We start from the raw sequence: 15,028 nt of genomic DNA, 5'->3' as shown, positions 1-15,028 counted from the left end.
ACATCTCAGGAGGGATTTTGAACAGGGGGACCTTGCGGGCTCTGCAGGATTTCAGTCCTTCACGGCGTAGTGTGTTACCAATTGTTTTCTTGGTGACTATGGTCCCAGCTGCCTTGAGATCATTGACAAGATCCTCCCGTGTAGTTCTGGGCTGATTCCTCACCGTTCTCATGATCATTGCAACTCCACGAGGTGAGATCTTGTATGGAGCCCCAGGCCGAGGGAGATTGACAGTTCTTTTGTGTTTCTTCCATTTGTGAATAATCACACCAACTATTGTCACCTTCTCACCAAGCTGCTTGGCGATGGTCTTGTAGCCCATTCCAGCCTTGTGTACATCTACAATCTTGTCCCTGACGTCCTTGGAGAGCTCTTTGGTCTTGGCCATGGTGGAGAGTTTGGAATCTGATTGATTGATTGCTTCTGTGGACAGGTGTCTTTTATACAGGTAACACACTCCCTTTAAGAGTGTGCTCCTAATCTCAGCTCGTTACCTGTATAAAAGACACCTGGGAGCCAGAAATCTTTCTGATGGCGAGGGCGTCAAATACTTATTTCCCTCATTAAAATGCAAATCAATTTATAACATTTTTTACATGCGTTTTTCTGCATTTTTTTGTTATTCTGTCTCTCACTGTTCAAATAAACCTACCATTAAAATTATAGACTGATCATTTCTTTGTCAGTGGGCAAACGTACAAAATCAGCAGGGGATCAAATACTTTTTTCCCCCACTGTATATGAATATAACTAGTCTGCTCTAAATGCAATATAACTAGTCTGCTCTGTGTATGAATATAACTAGTCTGCTCTATATAACTAGTATGTGGTATATATGAATATAACTAATCTGCTCTATTTAACTAGTCTGCTCTATATAACTAGTATGTGGTATATATGAATATAACTAGTCTGCTCTATTTAACTAGTCTGCTCTTTATAACTAGTATGTGGTATATATGAATATAACTAGTCTGCTCTATTTAACTAGTCTGCTCTATATAACTAGTATGTGGTATATATGAATATAACTAGCCTGCTCTATTTAACTAGTCTGCTCTTTATAACTAGTATGTGGTATATATGAATATAACTAGTCTGCTCTATTTAACTAGTCTGCTCTATATAACTAGTATGTACTATATATGAATATAACTAGTCTGCTCTATTTAACTAGTCTGCTCTTTATAACTAGTATGTGGTATATATGAATATAACTAGTCTGCTCTATTTAACTAGTCTGCTCTATATAACTAGTATGTACTATATATGAATATAACTAGTCTGCTCTATTTAACTAGTCTGCTCTTTATAACTAGTATGTGCTATATATGAATATGCTTTATGTATGAATATACAGTTCATTTGGAAAGTGTTCAGACCCCTTGACTTTTTCCACATTTTGTTTATTTACAGCGTTATTCTAAAATGGATTAAATAAAAGCATTTGCTAATCATTCTACACACAATACCCTGACTCTCTTTGGGGAAGGCACTGTAACTAGTCTGGGTGAATGGACTTTAACAGGTATTAAAACTCCTCTGGGTTTTTCTCTCTCTGAATAGGCTACCAGAGCTTTCTGTGTGCGTGCGTGTGTGTGCGTGCGTGTGCGTGCGTCTGTTTGGAAAATATGGCGGTGGATATATGACCGGCAGCATTTTAATTTACCGGACATTTGACCAGCAGCATTTTAATATATCTGACATTTGAGAAATTGTCCGGACCCATATGCATTGGGTACCCAACCTGATTAGTGTGTCCACCCACAGTGCTCAGAAACACAGACATCACATTTACATTATGGTCATTCATATTAACACAAGCTGATTAGTGTGTCCACCCACAGTGCTCAGAAACACAGACATCACATTTACATTAAGGTCATTCATATTAACACAAGCTGATTAGTGTGTCCACCCACAGTGCTCAGAAACACAGACATCACATTTACATTATGGTCATTCATATTAACACAAGCTGATTAGTGTGTCCACCCACAGTGCTCAGAAACACAGACATCACATTTACATTATGGTCATTCATATTAACACAAGCTGATTAGTGTGTCCACCCACAGTGCTCAGAAACACAGACATCACATTTACATTATGGTCATTCATATTAACACAAGCTGATTAGTGTGTCCACCCACAGTGCTCAGAAACACAGACATCACATTTACATTATTGTCATTCATATTAACACAAGCTGATTAGTGTGTCCACCCACAGTGCTCAGAAACACAGACATCACATTTACATTATGGTCATTCATATTAACACAAGCTGATTAGTGTGTCCACCCACAGTGCTCAGAAACACAGACATCACATTTACATTATGGTCATTCATATTAACACAAGCTGATTAGTGTGTCCACCCACAGTGCTCAGAAACACAGACATCACATTTACATTATGGTCATTCATATTAACACAAGCTGATTAGTGTGTCCACCCACAGTGCTCAGAAACACAGACATCACATTTACATTATGGTCATTCATATTAACACAACATGCAAGTCTTACCAAATTCTAATGTACACTTTGAAGATGTCCACATTTACTTTTCCTTTTTTTTATTGTTGTGTTTTGAGTTACTTAGAAAGGCATTTCACTATACTTATTTATGTGACATTAAACACCTGAAACTTGAGTAAAGAACAGCATCATTAGCCTATGTCAATATATTATCCCCCATAGTAGAAAAGTGTAGCTATTTTATTGGTCAGCTTGTCATTCTGTGTGAGAAAGAAATAGCCCATTCCAAACAGACTCTGGGACACTTGTGGGATGAAACAGTAGATCCCACATTCATACAACCAGTCGGCCTCGGCTACATCCCAACATGGTGAAAAGCATTGAGGCTGATGCATCAGATCAACTATTATTTATTCACATTACGGGGCGGTTTTGCGGAAACAGATTAAGCCTAATATTAGACTAAATTGCACTTTTAAACTGGACTAACTGAAATTGCATTTCTCAGACATGGTTTAAAATGATTTCAGACTTGCCCTAGTCTAGATTTAAAAAGTCTGATTTCCAGAAGGACGATTAGAGCTAATCTAGAGCTTAGTGAAGGCTTAAACTGAACCTGATACTAATGATCAAAGAGAACCAGCAATTCCAGACAGAAGGGTGGTTATAGACGGGAGAAACCCACTGAATGATTTTGATTAAATCAATTTCCATGACCATTTCCATATGTACAGTGCCTTTGGAAAGTATTCAGACTCCTTGACTTTTTCCACGTTTTGTTAGGTTTAGCCTTACTCTAAAATAGATTAAATAAAAATAAAAACTCAGCAATCTACACACAATACCCCTTAATGACAAAGTGAAAACAAGTTCTTAGGAATGTTTGCAAATGTATTAAAAATAAAAAACAGAAATACCTGTTTTTTAGACCCTTTGCTATGAGACTCGAAATTGAGCTCAGGTGCATCCTGTTTCCATGAATCATCCTTGAGATGTTTCTACAACTTGATTGGAGGCCACCTGTGGTAAATTCAATTGATTGGACATGATTTGGAAAGGCACACACCTGTCTATATAAGGTCCCACAGTAGACAGTGCATGTCAGTGCAAAAACCAAGCCACGAGGTCGAAGAAGTTGTCCGTAGAGCTCCGAGACAGGATTGTGTTGAGGCACAGATCTGGGGAAGGATACCAAAAACACATTGGCCTCCATCATTCTTAACCTCTCTGGGCTAGGCGGGACGAATTCGTCCCACCTACGCAACAGCCAGTGTAATCCAGTGGCGCGATTTTCAAATACCTTAAAAATCCTATTACTTCAATTTCTCAAACATATGACTATTTTACAGCTATTTAAAGACAAGACTCTCGTTAATCTAACCACACTGTCCGATTTCAAAAAGGCTTTACAACGAAAGCAAAACATTAGATTATGTCAGCAGAGTACCCAGCCAGAAATAATCAGACACCCATTTTTCAAGCTAGCATATAATGTCACAAAAACCCAGAAGACAGCTAAATGCAGCACTAACCTTTGATGATCTTCATCAGATGACACACCTAGGACATTATGTTATACAATACATGCATGTTTTGTTCAATCAAGTTCATATTTATATCAAAAAACTGCTTTTTACATTAGCATGTGACATTCAGAACTAGCATACCCCCCGCAAACTTCCGGAGGAATTTGCTAACAATTTACTAAATTACTCACGATAAACGTTCACAAAAAGCATTACAATTATTTTAAGAATTATAGATACAGAACTCCTCTATGCACTCGTTATGTCTGATTTTAAAATAGCTTTTTGGTGAAAGCACATTTTGCAATATTCTAAGTACATAGCCCAGCCATCACGGGCTAGCTATTTAGACACCCGGCAAGTTTAGCCTTCACCAAAATCAGATTTACTATAACAAAAATGTTATTACCTTTGTTGTCTTCGTCAGAATGCACTCCCAGGACTTCTACTTCAATAACAAATGTTGGTTTGGTCCCAAATAATCCATCGTTATATCCAAATAGCGGCGTTTTGTTTGTGCGTTCCAGAAACTATCCGAAATGGTAAATCAGGGTCGTGCGCATGGCGCAATTCGTGACAAAAAAATTCTAAATATTCCATTACCGTACTTCGAAGCATGTCAACCGCTGTTTAAAATCAATTTTTATGCAATTTATCTCGTAAAAAAGCGATAATATTCCGACCGGGAATCTCCTTTTCGGCCAACAGAGGAAAAAACACAAAGACGGGGGCGGCCAGTGCACGCGCCTAAGCCCACAGTCCCTTGATCGGCCACTTGAGAAAGGCGATAATGTGTTTCAGCCTGGGGCTGGAATGACGACATTCAGGTTTTTCCCGGGCTCTGGGAGCCTATTGGAGCCGTGGGAAGTGTCACGTTACCGCAGAGATCCTAAGTTTTTAAAAGAGATGTCAAAAAAAGACAATAAATGGTCAGACAGGCCACTTCCTGTAAAGGAATCTCTCAGGTTTTGACCTGCCATTTGAGTTCTGTTATACTCACAGACACCATTCAAACAGTTTTAGAAACTTTGGAGTGTTTTCTATCCAAAGCCAATAATTATATGCATATTCTAGTTACTGGGCAGGAGTAGTAACCAGATTAAATCGGGTACGTTTTTTATCCAGCCGTGTCAATACTGCCCTCTACCCTCAACAGGTTAAATGGAAGATGCTTGGAAACACTAAGACTCTTCCTAGATTTGGCCGCCCGGCCAAACTGAGCAATCGGGGGAGAAGGGTCTTGGTCAGGGAGGTGACCAAGAACCCGATGGTCACTGACAGAGCTCCAGAGTTCCTCTGTGGAGATGGGAGAACCTTCCAGAAGGACACCCATCTCTGCAGCACTCCACCAATCAGGCCTTTATGGTAGAGTGGCCAAACGGAAGCCACTCCTCAGTAAAAGGCACATGACAGCCCGCTTGGAGTTTGCCAAAATGCACCTAAAGACTCTCAGACCATGAGAAACTAAATTCTCTGGTCTGATGAAACCAAGATTAAACTCTTTAGCTTGAATGCCAACCATCACGTCTGGAGGAAACCTGGCACCATCCCTATGGTGAAGCATGGTGGTGGCAGCATCATGCTGTGGGGATGTTTTTCAACGGCAGGGACTGGGAGACTAGTCAGGATCGAGAGATTGGTGAACGGAGCAAAGTACAGAGAGATCCTAGATGAAAACCTGTTCCAGAGCACTCAGGACCTCAGACTGGGGCGAAGATTCACTTTCCAACAGGACAACGAGCACACAGCCAAGACACACACACAGTGCAGGAGTGGCTTTGGGACAAGTCTCTGAATGTCCTTGAGTGGCCCAGCCAGAGCCCGGACTTGAACCCGATCGAACATCTCTGGAGACCTTAAAATAGCTGTGCAGCAACGCTCCCCATCCAACCTGACAGAGCTTGAGAGGATCTGCAGAGAAAAATGGGAGAAACTCTCCAAATACAGGTGTGCTAAGCCTGTAGCGTCATACCCAAGAAGACTCGAGGCTGTAATCGCTGCCAAAGGTGATTAAACAAAGTACTGAGTAAAGGGTCTGAATACTTATGTAAATGTAATCATTTCTAATAACCTGTTTATACTTTGTCATTATGGGGTATTGTGTATAGACTGATGAGGGGGGAAAACGATTTAATCCATTTTTGATTAAGGCTGTAACGTAACAAAATGTGGAAAAAGTCAAGGGGTCTGAATACTTTCCGAATGCACTGTTCAAAGAAAAATACAGCTGACATTTGTTTGCTTTAGCCAAGGCTTTTATATGACTCTCTTTGGGGAAGGCCCTTTCCTACAAGTACTGATCAGCTTGAGGTTTTTGGCATCTAGTGTCCCATCCCAGGTTTTTAATTAGGCTTAACAAAGATGAACTGGTTAGTCCTTACTTTAGTCTGGGACTCCCTAGTCTAGAACAGTGGTTCTCTGTGGAAACAGAAGTGTCTATCTCTTGGGTCCATACTAACAGTGGTTCTCTGTGGAAACAGAAGTGTTTGTCTCTTGGGTCCATACTAACAGTGGTTCTCTGTGGAAACAGAAGTGTTTGTCTCTTGGGTCCATACTAACAGTGGTTCTCTGTGGAAACAGAAGTGTTTGTCTCTTGGGTCCATACTAACAGTGGTTCTCTGTGGAAACAGAAGTGTTTGTCTCTTGGGTCCATACTAACAGTGGTTCTCTGTGGAAACAGAAGTGTTTGTCTCTTGGGTCCATACTAACAGTGGTTCTCTGTGGAAACAGAAGTGTTTGTCTCTTGGGTCCATACTAACACCTCAGAAAGCCATTTTTAAAATCTGGATTAATTTAAATAGAATTAGCCTAGTCCTGACTTAAATTTGTTCTCCTCACCCTTCTTCTCTTTCCTTCTCTCACCCTCTTTAAAACGGGTTCTTCATGGTACCCAAAAGGGTTCTACCTGGAAACAAAATGGTTCTACCTGGAAACAAAATGGTTATACCTGCAACCAAAAATAGTTATTCAAAGGGTTGTCCTATGGGGACAGCCAAAGACCTTTTAAGGTTCTAGATAGCATCTTTCTTTCTATGAGTGTATCCTCTGACTCTCTCTCTCCTGAGTGGGGCTGATAAAGCAGGTGGAGAGTTCATCCAGACCAAATTAAACCCATTTATCAGACCGTCTCTTCCTCTAATCTCCCCAGAGCACCACACACACACACACACACACACACACACACACACACACACACACACACACACACACACACACCTCAGAACAGAAACCCTATCTCTATTATCAGAGTATAAACTTCTCTGCTGGTCTGTTTTTTTTATCTGTCCAATGATTGGACGGCTGGATGGACTGATTGATGTACTATGCTGAACTGTCAAGGTCATTGTCCACACGCATTAACTCCTGTCTGTCTGTCTGTCTGTCTGTCTGTCTCCAGGTGATCTCCCAGCTGAGGATTCTGAGCCGCTCGGTAGCAGCAGGATCAAAGTTTGACAGAGAGATCTGGTCCAATGGCCTCTCTCCTGTCCTCAACCTCTGGAAGAAACTCAACCAGGTAACTCTCTCTCTTTCTGTCTCCCTCTCTGCTCTCTCCTCTATCTACCTGAACAGCTGCTGTGTCTTTGTGTGTGTGTGTGTGTGTGTGTGTGTGTGTGTGTGTGCGCTTGCTAGTGTGTGTTGGCCGGTGGCTGCTCACTCCTCGGTTTTGCTAGTGTATGCAGTTGCTTAGAAACCACCACCTTTCAAATCAGTGAAATGTCCCCTTTTGTGTTAAATAATTTAGCCCTTCTCTCCCTCCTCCTCCTCATTCCCCTCTCTCTCCCTCCTCATTCCCCTCTCTCTCCCTCCTCATTCCCTCTCTCTCCCTCCTCATTCCCTCTCTCTCCCTCCTCATTCCCCTCTCTCTCCCTCCTCATTCCCTCTCTCTCATCATCATTCCCCTCTCTCTCCCTCCTCATTCCCTCTCTCTCCCTCCTCATTCCCTCTCTCATCATCATTCCCCTCTCTCTCCCTCCTCATTCCCCTCTCTCTCCCTCCTCATTCCCCTCTCTCTCCCTCCTCATTCCCTCTCTCTCCCTCCTCATTCCCTCTCTCTCCCTCCTCATTCCCTCTCTCTCATCATCATTCCCCTCTCTCTCCCTCCTCATTCCCCTCTCTTTCCCTCCTCATTCCCCTCTCTCTCTCTCTCTCTCCCTCCTCATTCCCCTCTCTCTCCCTCCTCATTCCCCTCTCTCTCCCTCCTCATTGCCTCTCTCTCTCCCTCCTCATTCCCCCTCTCTCTCTCTCCCTCCTCATTCCCCTCTCTCTCCCTCCTCATTCCCTCTCTCTCATCATCATTCCCCTCTCTCTCCCTCCTCATTCCCTCTCTCTCCCTCCTCATTCCCTCTCTCTCCCTCCTCATTCCCTCTCTCTCATCATCATTCCCCTCTCTCTCCCTCCTCATTCCCCTCTCTCTCCCTCCTCATTCCCCTCTCTCTCCCTCCTCATTGCCTCTCTCTCTCCCTCCTCATTCCCTCCCCTCTCTCTCTCTCCCTCCTCATTCCCCTCTCTCTCCTCCCCATTCCCCTCTCTCTCCCTCCTCATTGCCTCTCTCTCTCCCTCCTCATTCCCCTCTCTCTCCCTCCTCATTCCCCTCTCTCTCTCTCTCCCTCCCTCCTCATTCCCCTCTCTCTCTCTCCCTCCTCATTCCCCTCTCTCTCCCTCCTCATTCCCCTCTCTCTCTCTGTCTCCCTCCTCATTCCCCTCTCTCTCTCTCCCTCCTCATTCCCCTCTCTCACCCTCCTCATTCCCCCTCTCTCTCTCTCTCTCTCTCTCTCTCTCCTCCTCATTCCCCTCTCTCTCTCCTCCTCATTCCCCCTCTTTCTCTCTCCTCCTCATTCCCCTCTCTCTCTCCTCCCCATTCCCCCTCTATCTCCCTCCTCATTCCCCCTCTCTCTCTACTTCCCTCCTCATTCCCTCTCTCTCTCTCTCTCTCTCCCTCCTCCTCATTCCCATCTCTCTCTCTCCTTCCGCCTCTCCCTCCTCATTCCGCTCTCTTTCCCTCCTCATTCCCCCCCTCTCTCTCTCTCTCTCTTTCTCTCTCCCATTAGTTTCTATCTTGTTCTGTGGGCATGAAAACACAATATAGTGTGTGTGTGTGTGTGTGTGTGTGTGTGTGTGTGTGTGTGTGTGTGTGTGTGTGTGTGTGTGTGTGTGTACTGTTGATGTACCTGTGTCCTCCTAGCCTCAGTAATAGGGATCTGATATATGTATATATATGTAAATGACCTCACAGCTGCTGTTGTTGTCTGTTGATTGGTCATTGAGGTGGGTGAAGTGTTTTTTGATTGGCTATAATAAGGTCTGTCTTCAGAAGAGGAGACTGGACTTAGTTTTCCCTTTGTAAACAAGCTTATTCTATGTTAATGATACCCCAGGAGCCAATAATGAGTTTATGTCGTGTCCCCTCTGCCCAATGTGTCTGTCTTTAAGTTACTGCTTCATCCTGGGTGTGGATTCACCAGAGCATTGAGGTGCAAAATCCCAAATATCTGAACAGTCATGCACCACCACCACGGTGGATTCTGATATAATGTATTACTTTCTCTGTGGAAACAGAAGTGTTTGTCTGTTGGGTCCATACTAACAGTGGTTCTCTGTGGAAACAGAAGTGTTTGTCTCTTGGGTCCATACTAACAGTGGTTCTCTGTGGAAACAGAAGTGTTTGTCTCTTGGGTCCATACTAACAGTGGTTCTCTGTGGAAACAGAAGTGTTTGTCTCTTGGGTCCATACTAACAGTGGTTCTCTGTGGAAACAGAAGTGTTTGTCTCTTGGGTCCATACTAACAGTGGTTCTCTGTGGAAACAGAAGTGTTTGTCTCTTGGGTCCATACTAACAGTGGTTCTCTGTGGAAACAGAAGTGTTTGTCTCTTGGGTCCATACTAACAGTGGTTCTCTGTGGAAACAGAAGTGTTTGTCTCTTGGGTCCATACTAACAGTGGTTCTCTGTGGAAACAGAAGTGTTTGTCTCTTGGGTCCATACTAACAGTGGTTCTCTGTGGAAACAGAAGTGTTTGTCTCTTGGGTCCATACTAACAGTGGTTCTCTGTGGAAACAGAAGTGTTTGTCTCTTGGGTCCATACTAACAGTGGTTCTCTGTGGAAACAGAAGTGTTTGTCTCTTGGGTCCATACTAACAGTGGTTCTCTGTGGAAACAGAAGTGTTTGTCTCTTGGGTCCATACTAACAGTGGTTCTCTGTGGAAACAGAAGTGTTTGTCTCTTGGGTCCATACTAACAGTGGTTCTCTGTGGAAACAGAAGTGTTTGTCTCTTGGGTCCATACTAACAGTGGTTCTCTGTGGAAACAGAAGTGTTTGTCTCTTGGGTCCATACTAACAGTGGTTCTCTGTGGAAACAGAAGTGTTTGTCTCTTGGGTCCATACTAACAGTGGTTCTCTGTGGAAACAGAAGTGTTTGTCTCTTGGGTCCATACTAACAGTGGTTCTCTGTGGAAACAGAAGTGTTTGTCTCTTGGGTCCATACTAACAGTGGTTCTCTGTGGAAACAGAAGTGTTTGTCTCTTGGGTCCATACTAACAGTGGTTCTCTGTGGAAACAGAAGTGTTTGTCTCTTGGGTCCATACTAACAGTGGTTCTCTGTGGAAACAGAAGTGTTTGTCTCTTGGGTCCATACTAACAGTGGTTCTCTGTGGAAACAGAAGTGTTTGTCTCTTGGGTCCATACTAACAGTGGTTCTCTGTGGAAACAGAAGTGTTTGTCTCTTGGGTCCATACTAACAGTGGTTCTCTGTGGAAACAGAAGTGTTTGTCTCTTGGGTCCATACTAACAGTGGTTCTCTGTGGAAACAGAAGTGTTTGTCTCTTGGGTCCATACTAACAGTGGTTCTCTGTGGAAACAGAAGTGTTTGTCTCTTGGGTCCATACTAACAGTGGTTCTCTGTGGAAACAGAAGTGTTTGTCTCTTGGGTCCATACTAACAGTGGTTCTCTGTGGAAACAGAAGTGTTTGTCTCTTGGGTCCATACTAACAGTGGTTCTCTGTGGAAACAGAAGTGTTTGTCTCTTGGGTCCATACTAACAGTGGTTCTCTGTGGAAACAGAAGTGTTTGTCTCTTGGGTCCATACTAACAGTGGTTCTCTGTGGAAACAGAAGTGTTTGTCTCTTGGGTCCATACTAACAGTGGTTCTCTGTGGAAACAGAAGTGTTTGTCTCTTGGGTCCATACTAACAGTGGTTCTCTGTGGAAACAGAAGTGTTTGTCTCTTGGGTCCATACTAACAGTGGTTCTCTGTGGAAACAGAAGTGTTTGTCTCTTGGGTCCATACTAACAGTGGTTCTCTGTGGAAACAGAAGTGTTTGTCTCTTGGGTCCATACTAACAGTGGTTCTCTGTGGAAACAGAAGTGTTTGTCTCTTGGGTCCATACTAACAGTGGTTCTCTGTGGAAACAGAAGTGTTTGTCTCTTGGGTCCATACTAACAGTGGTTCTCTGTGGAAACAGAAGTGTTTGTCTCTTGGGTCCATACTAACAGTGGTTCTCTGTGGAAACAGAAGTGTTTGTCTCTTGGGTCCATACTAACAGTGGTTCTCTGTGGAAACAGAAGTGTTTGTCTCTTGGGTCCATACTAACAGTGGTTCTCTGTGGAAACAGAAGTGTTTGTCTCTTGGGTCCATACTAACAGTGGTTCTCTGTGGAAACAGAAGTGTTTGTCTCTTGGGTCCATACTAACAGTGGTTCTCTGTGGAAACAGAAGTGTTTGTCTCTTGGGTCCATACTAACAGTGGTTCTCTGTGGAAACAGAAGTGTTTGTCTCTTGGGTCCATACTAACAGTGGTTCTCTGTGGAAACAGAAGTGTTTGTCTCTTGGGTCCATACTAACAGTGGTTCTCTGTGGAAACAGAAGTGTTTGTCTCTTGGGTCCATACTAACAGTGGTTCTCTGTGGAAACAGAAGTGTTTGTCTCTTGGGTCCATACTAACAGTGGTTCTCTGTGGAAACAGAAGTGTTTGTCTCTTGGGTCCATACTAACAGTGGTTCTCTGTGGAAACAGAAGTGTTTGTCTCTTGGGTCCATACTAACAGTGGTTCTCTGTGGAAACAGAAGTGTTTGTCTGTTGGGTCCATACTAACAGTGGTTCTCTGTGGAAACAGAAGTGTTTGTCTCTTGGGTCCATACTAACAGTGGTTCTCTGTGGAAACAGAAGTGTTTGTCTCTTGGGTCCATACTAACAGTGGTTCTCTGTGGAAACAGAAGTGTTTGTCTCTTGGGTCCATACTAACAGTGGTTCTCTGTGGAAACAGAAGTGTTTGTCTCTTGGGTCCATACTAACAGTGGTTCTCTGTGGAAACAGAAGTGTTTGTCTCTTGGGTCCATACTAACAGTGGTTCTCTGTGGAAACAGAAGTGTTTGTCTCTTGGGTCCATACTAACAGTGGTTCTCTGTGGAAACAGAAGTGTTTGTCTCTTGGGTCCATACTAACAGTGGTTCTCTGTGGAAACAGAAGTGTTTGTCTCTTGGGTCCATACTAACAGTGGTTCTCTGTGGAAACAGAAGTGTTTGTCTCTTGGGTCCATACTAACAGTGGTTCTCTGTGGAAACAGATAATGTATTCAGTGTGTGTCCCAGTGTTGTTTACTCAAGTATAATTCAAGTGTCTATAAAGCTGATTAAGTTCCTTCATTGTGTGTGTGTGTGTGTGTGTGTGTGTGTGTGTGTGTGTGTGTGTGTGTGTGTGTGTGTGTGTGTGTGTGTGTGTGTGCGTGGGTGCGTGCGTGCGTGCGCGTGTGTATTTCCTCTTTTTGTAAACATTCCCACTGTGAGTCTCTCAGGTGGGTAATGAGTTTATTTAATGATTCACGTTGCTCTAGTGGAGGAGTGTTGTATGTTGCAGACATCATTGTTCTTTCTTCCCCAGGACCAGGCTATGACTTCATTACTATGTATTATTTTCTGAGAGTAAGGATAGGCTACACACACACACACTCACACACACACACACACCATTGTTGTGTTTGATACCAATAGGAGAATGATGTATTGTGTTAAAGTGTTTTTATATGGGTGTCGCTTTGACGTCCCAGAATCCAGTGCAGCACCCCGCTGGTTTTAATTAATGGCGGGTCCCACATCGGATCCCTGTAAACCTCATTAGCATATCTTACCCAGCCTGCACCAGGGGGAGAGAATACAGCGCTGAGGAAGAACACAAACAGCAGAAGGAATAAAAGAGGAGGAGAAGGACAGTGTGTCTCTGTTTATTGCCTTAGGAGAGAGTGATCGTGTGAATACAGGACTGTTATTGTGTCAGAGCAGTGGGTTTTTGCTAAATGAATTCACTCTGTGATTTTGGGCGGCAGTTGAGGGATCATTGGTTTGTATATTATTTTGTTCACAACCCTTTGACGACTCTTTTTGGTGTGTGTGCGTGTGTGTTTTTGTGTAGTGCGAGCCTGTGTGTGTCAAACCCAGACCCATGACGGTACCAGACATGAATGCTCCATTCCATTGGTCAGTCTACGAGGGGCGGATCCTCTCTGTAGGGCGTGGTGTATAACTAGCTCAAGAAGGACTAGCAGCTAATGACCAGCTAATTACTCATCCTACTACCTCCTAGCAGCTAGCTAATTACCTCTCTAGTCAATCACCTATTAATCATCTGTTGGCATTAAGCTATTGGGTGGCGTGCATTTTACACAAGTCATTTAATTATCCTCTCTCTCTCTCTTTCTGTTGATCTGTCTCTCTCTCTCTTTCTGTCTTTCAGGGCTCGTCTCTCATCCATCAAAAAGTTGCCCCACCGACTGAAGGTCAGGGGTCACCTGTCTTGTCCTTCATTGTTCTGGAACAGTTCAATGCTATCCGATTGGTCCAGGGTATCCACCAATCCCTGGCTGCGCTGAGTAAGGTGATCAGAGGGACTTCGCTGCTCACTGCTGACGTCCACAAACTGGCCACTGCTCTACTCAACCAGGAGGTAGTGTGTGTGTGTGTGTGTGTGTGTGTGTGTGTGTGTGGGGGTGTATTTCCATCCCATGGGCTTGGCATCAGACTATCACAGCCCTTTGTGGTAACACTTTATTTTAACGGTCTGTAATAAACCATATTTAAGGCATTTATAAAGTGTGTGTTCACCATGTATTGATCATTACTCCCACATTTATAAACCATTTACTAATTATTAGTAAGTATTTTTGCAGCCCCTAATCTAAAGTGATCACTATGTATGCTTCATAAATACTTCATAAATGTTTTGAGTGACCAATACCCACACAACATGACTAACATGCTCATCAAACATCTCATTCTAAAATCATTCTTCTGGAGTTGGTCCCCCCTTTGCTGCTCTAACAGCCTTTCCACTAGATGTTGGAACATTACTGTGGGGACTTGCTTCCATTCAGCCACAAGAGCTTTAGTGAGGTCGGACACTGATGTTGGGCGATTAGGCCTGGCTCGCAGTCGGCGTTCCAATTCATCCCAAAAGTGTTCGATGGGGTTGAGGTCAGGGCTCTGTGCGGGCCAGTCAAATTCTTCCACACCGATCTCGACAAACCATTTCTGTATGGATATTGCTTTGTGCATGGGGGCATGGTCATGCTGAAACAGGAAAGGGCCTTCCCCAAACTGTTGCCACAAGGTTGGAAGCACAGAATTGTCTAGAATGTCATTGTATGCTGTAGCGTTAAGATTTCTTTTCACTGGAACTAAGTGTCCCGAGTCATGAAAAACAGCCCTTGACCATTATTCCTCCTCCACCAAACTTCACAGTTGGCACTATGCATTGGGGCAGGTAGCGTTCTCCTGGCAATCGCCAAACCCAGATTCGGCCGTCAGCCTGCCAGATGGTGAAATTTGATTCATCACTCCAGAGAATTTCCACTGGGAATCCAATGGCGGAGCTCTTTACACCATCCAGCCTACGCTTGGCATTGCGCATGGTGATCTTAGGCTTGTGTGCGGCTGCTCAGCCATGGAAACGCATTTTATGAAGCTCCTGACGAACAGTTATTGTGCTGATGTTGCATCCAGAGGCAGTTTGGAACTCGATAGTGAGTGTTGCAACCA

At 43.7% G+C, this 15,028-nt stretch overlaps 1 protein-coding gene across 1 annotated transcript in view; it reads left to right on the top strand.

Annotated features, from left to right (window-relative positions):
• dync2h1 (dynein cytoplasmic 2 heavy chain 1) overlaps positions 1 to 15,028 on the top strand; it is a 320,231-nt gene that overhangs the window by 277,325 nt on the left and 27,878 nt on the right. Inside the window, 2 exon segments of the mRNA XM_045724777.1 lie at positions 7,406 to 7,522; positions 13,728 to 13,937. Of these exon segments, the coding sequence (XP_045580733.1) occupies positions 7,406 to 7,522; positions 13,728 to 13,937 (327 nt within the window).

Source organism: Salmo salar, chromosome ssa09 (assembly GCF_905237065.1).
Source record: "Salmo salar chromosome ssa09, Ssal_v3.1, whole genome shotgun sequence".
In the NCBI taxonomy this organism is placed as follows: Eukaryota; Metazoa; Chordata; class Actinopteri; order Salmoniformes; family Salmonidae; genus Salmo; species Salmo salar.
The sequence above is the reverse complement of the archived record's forward strand: the minus strand, read 5'-3'. Positions and strand labels throughout refer to the sequence as shown.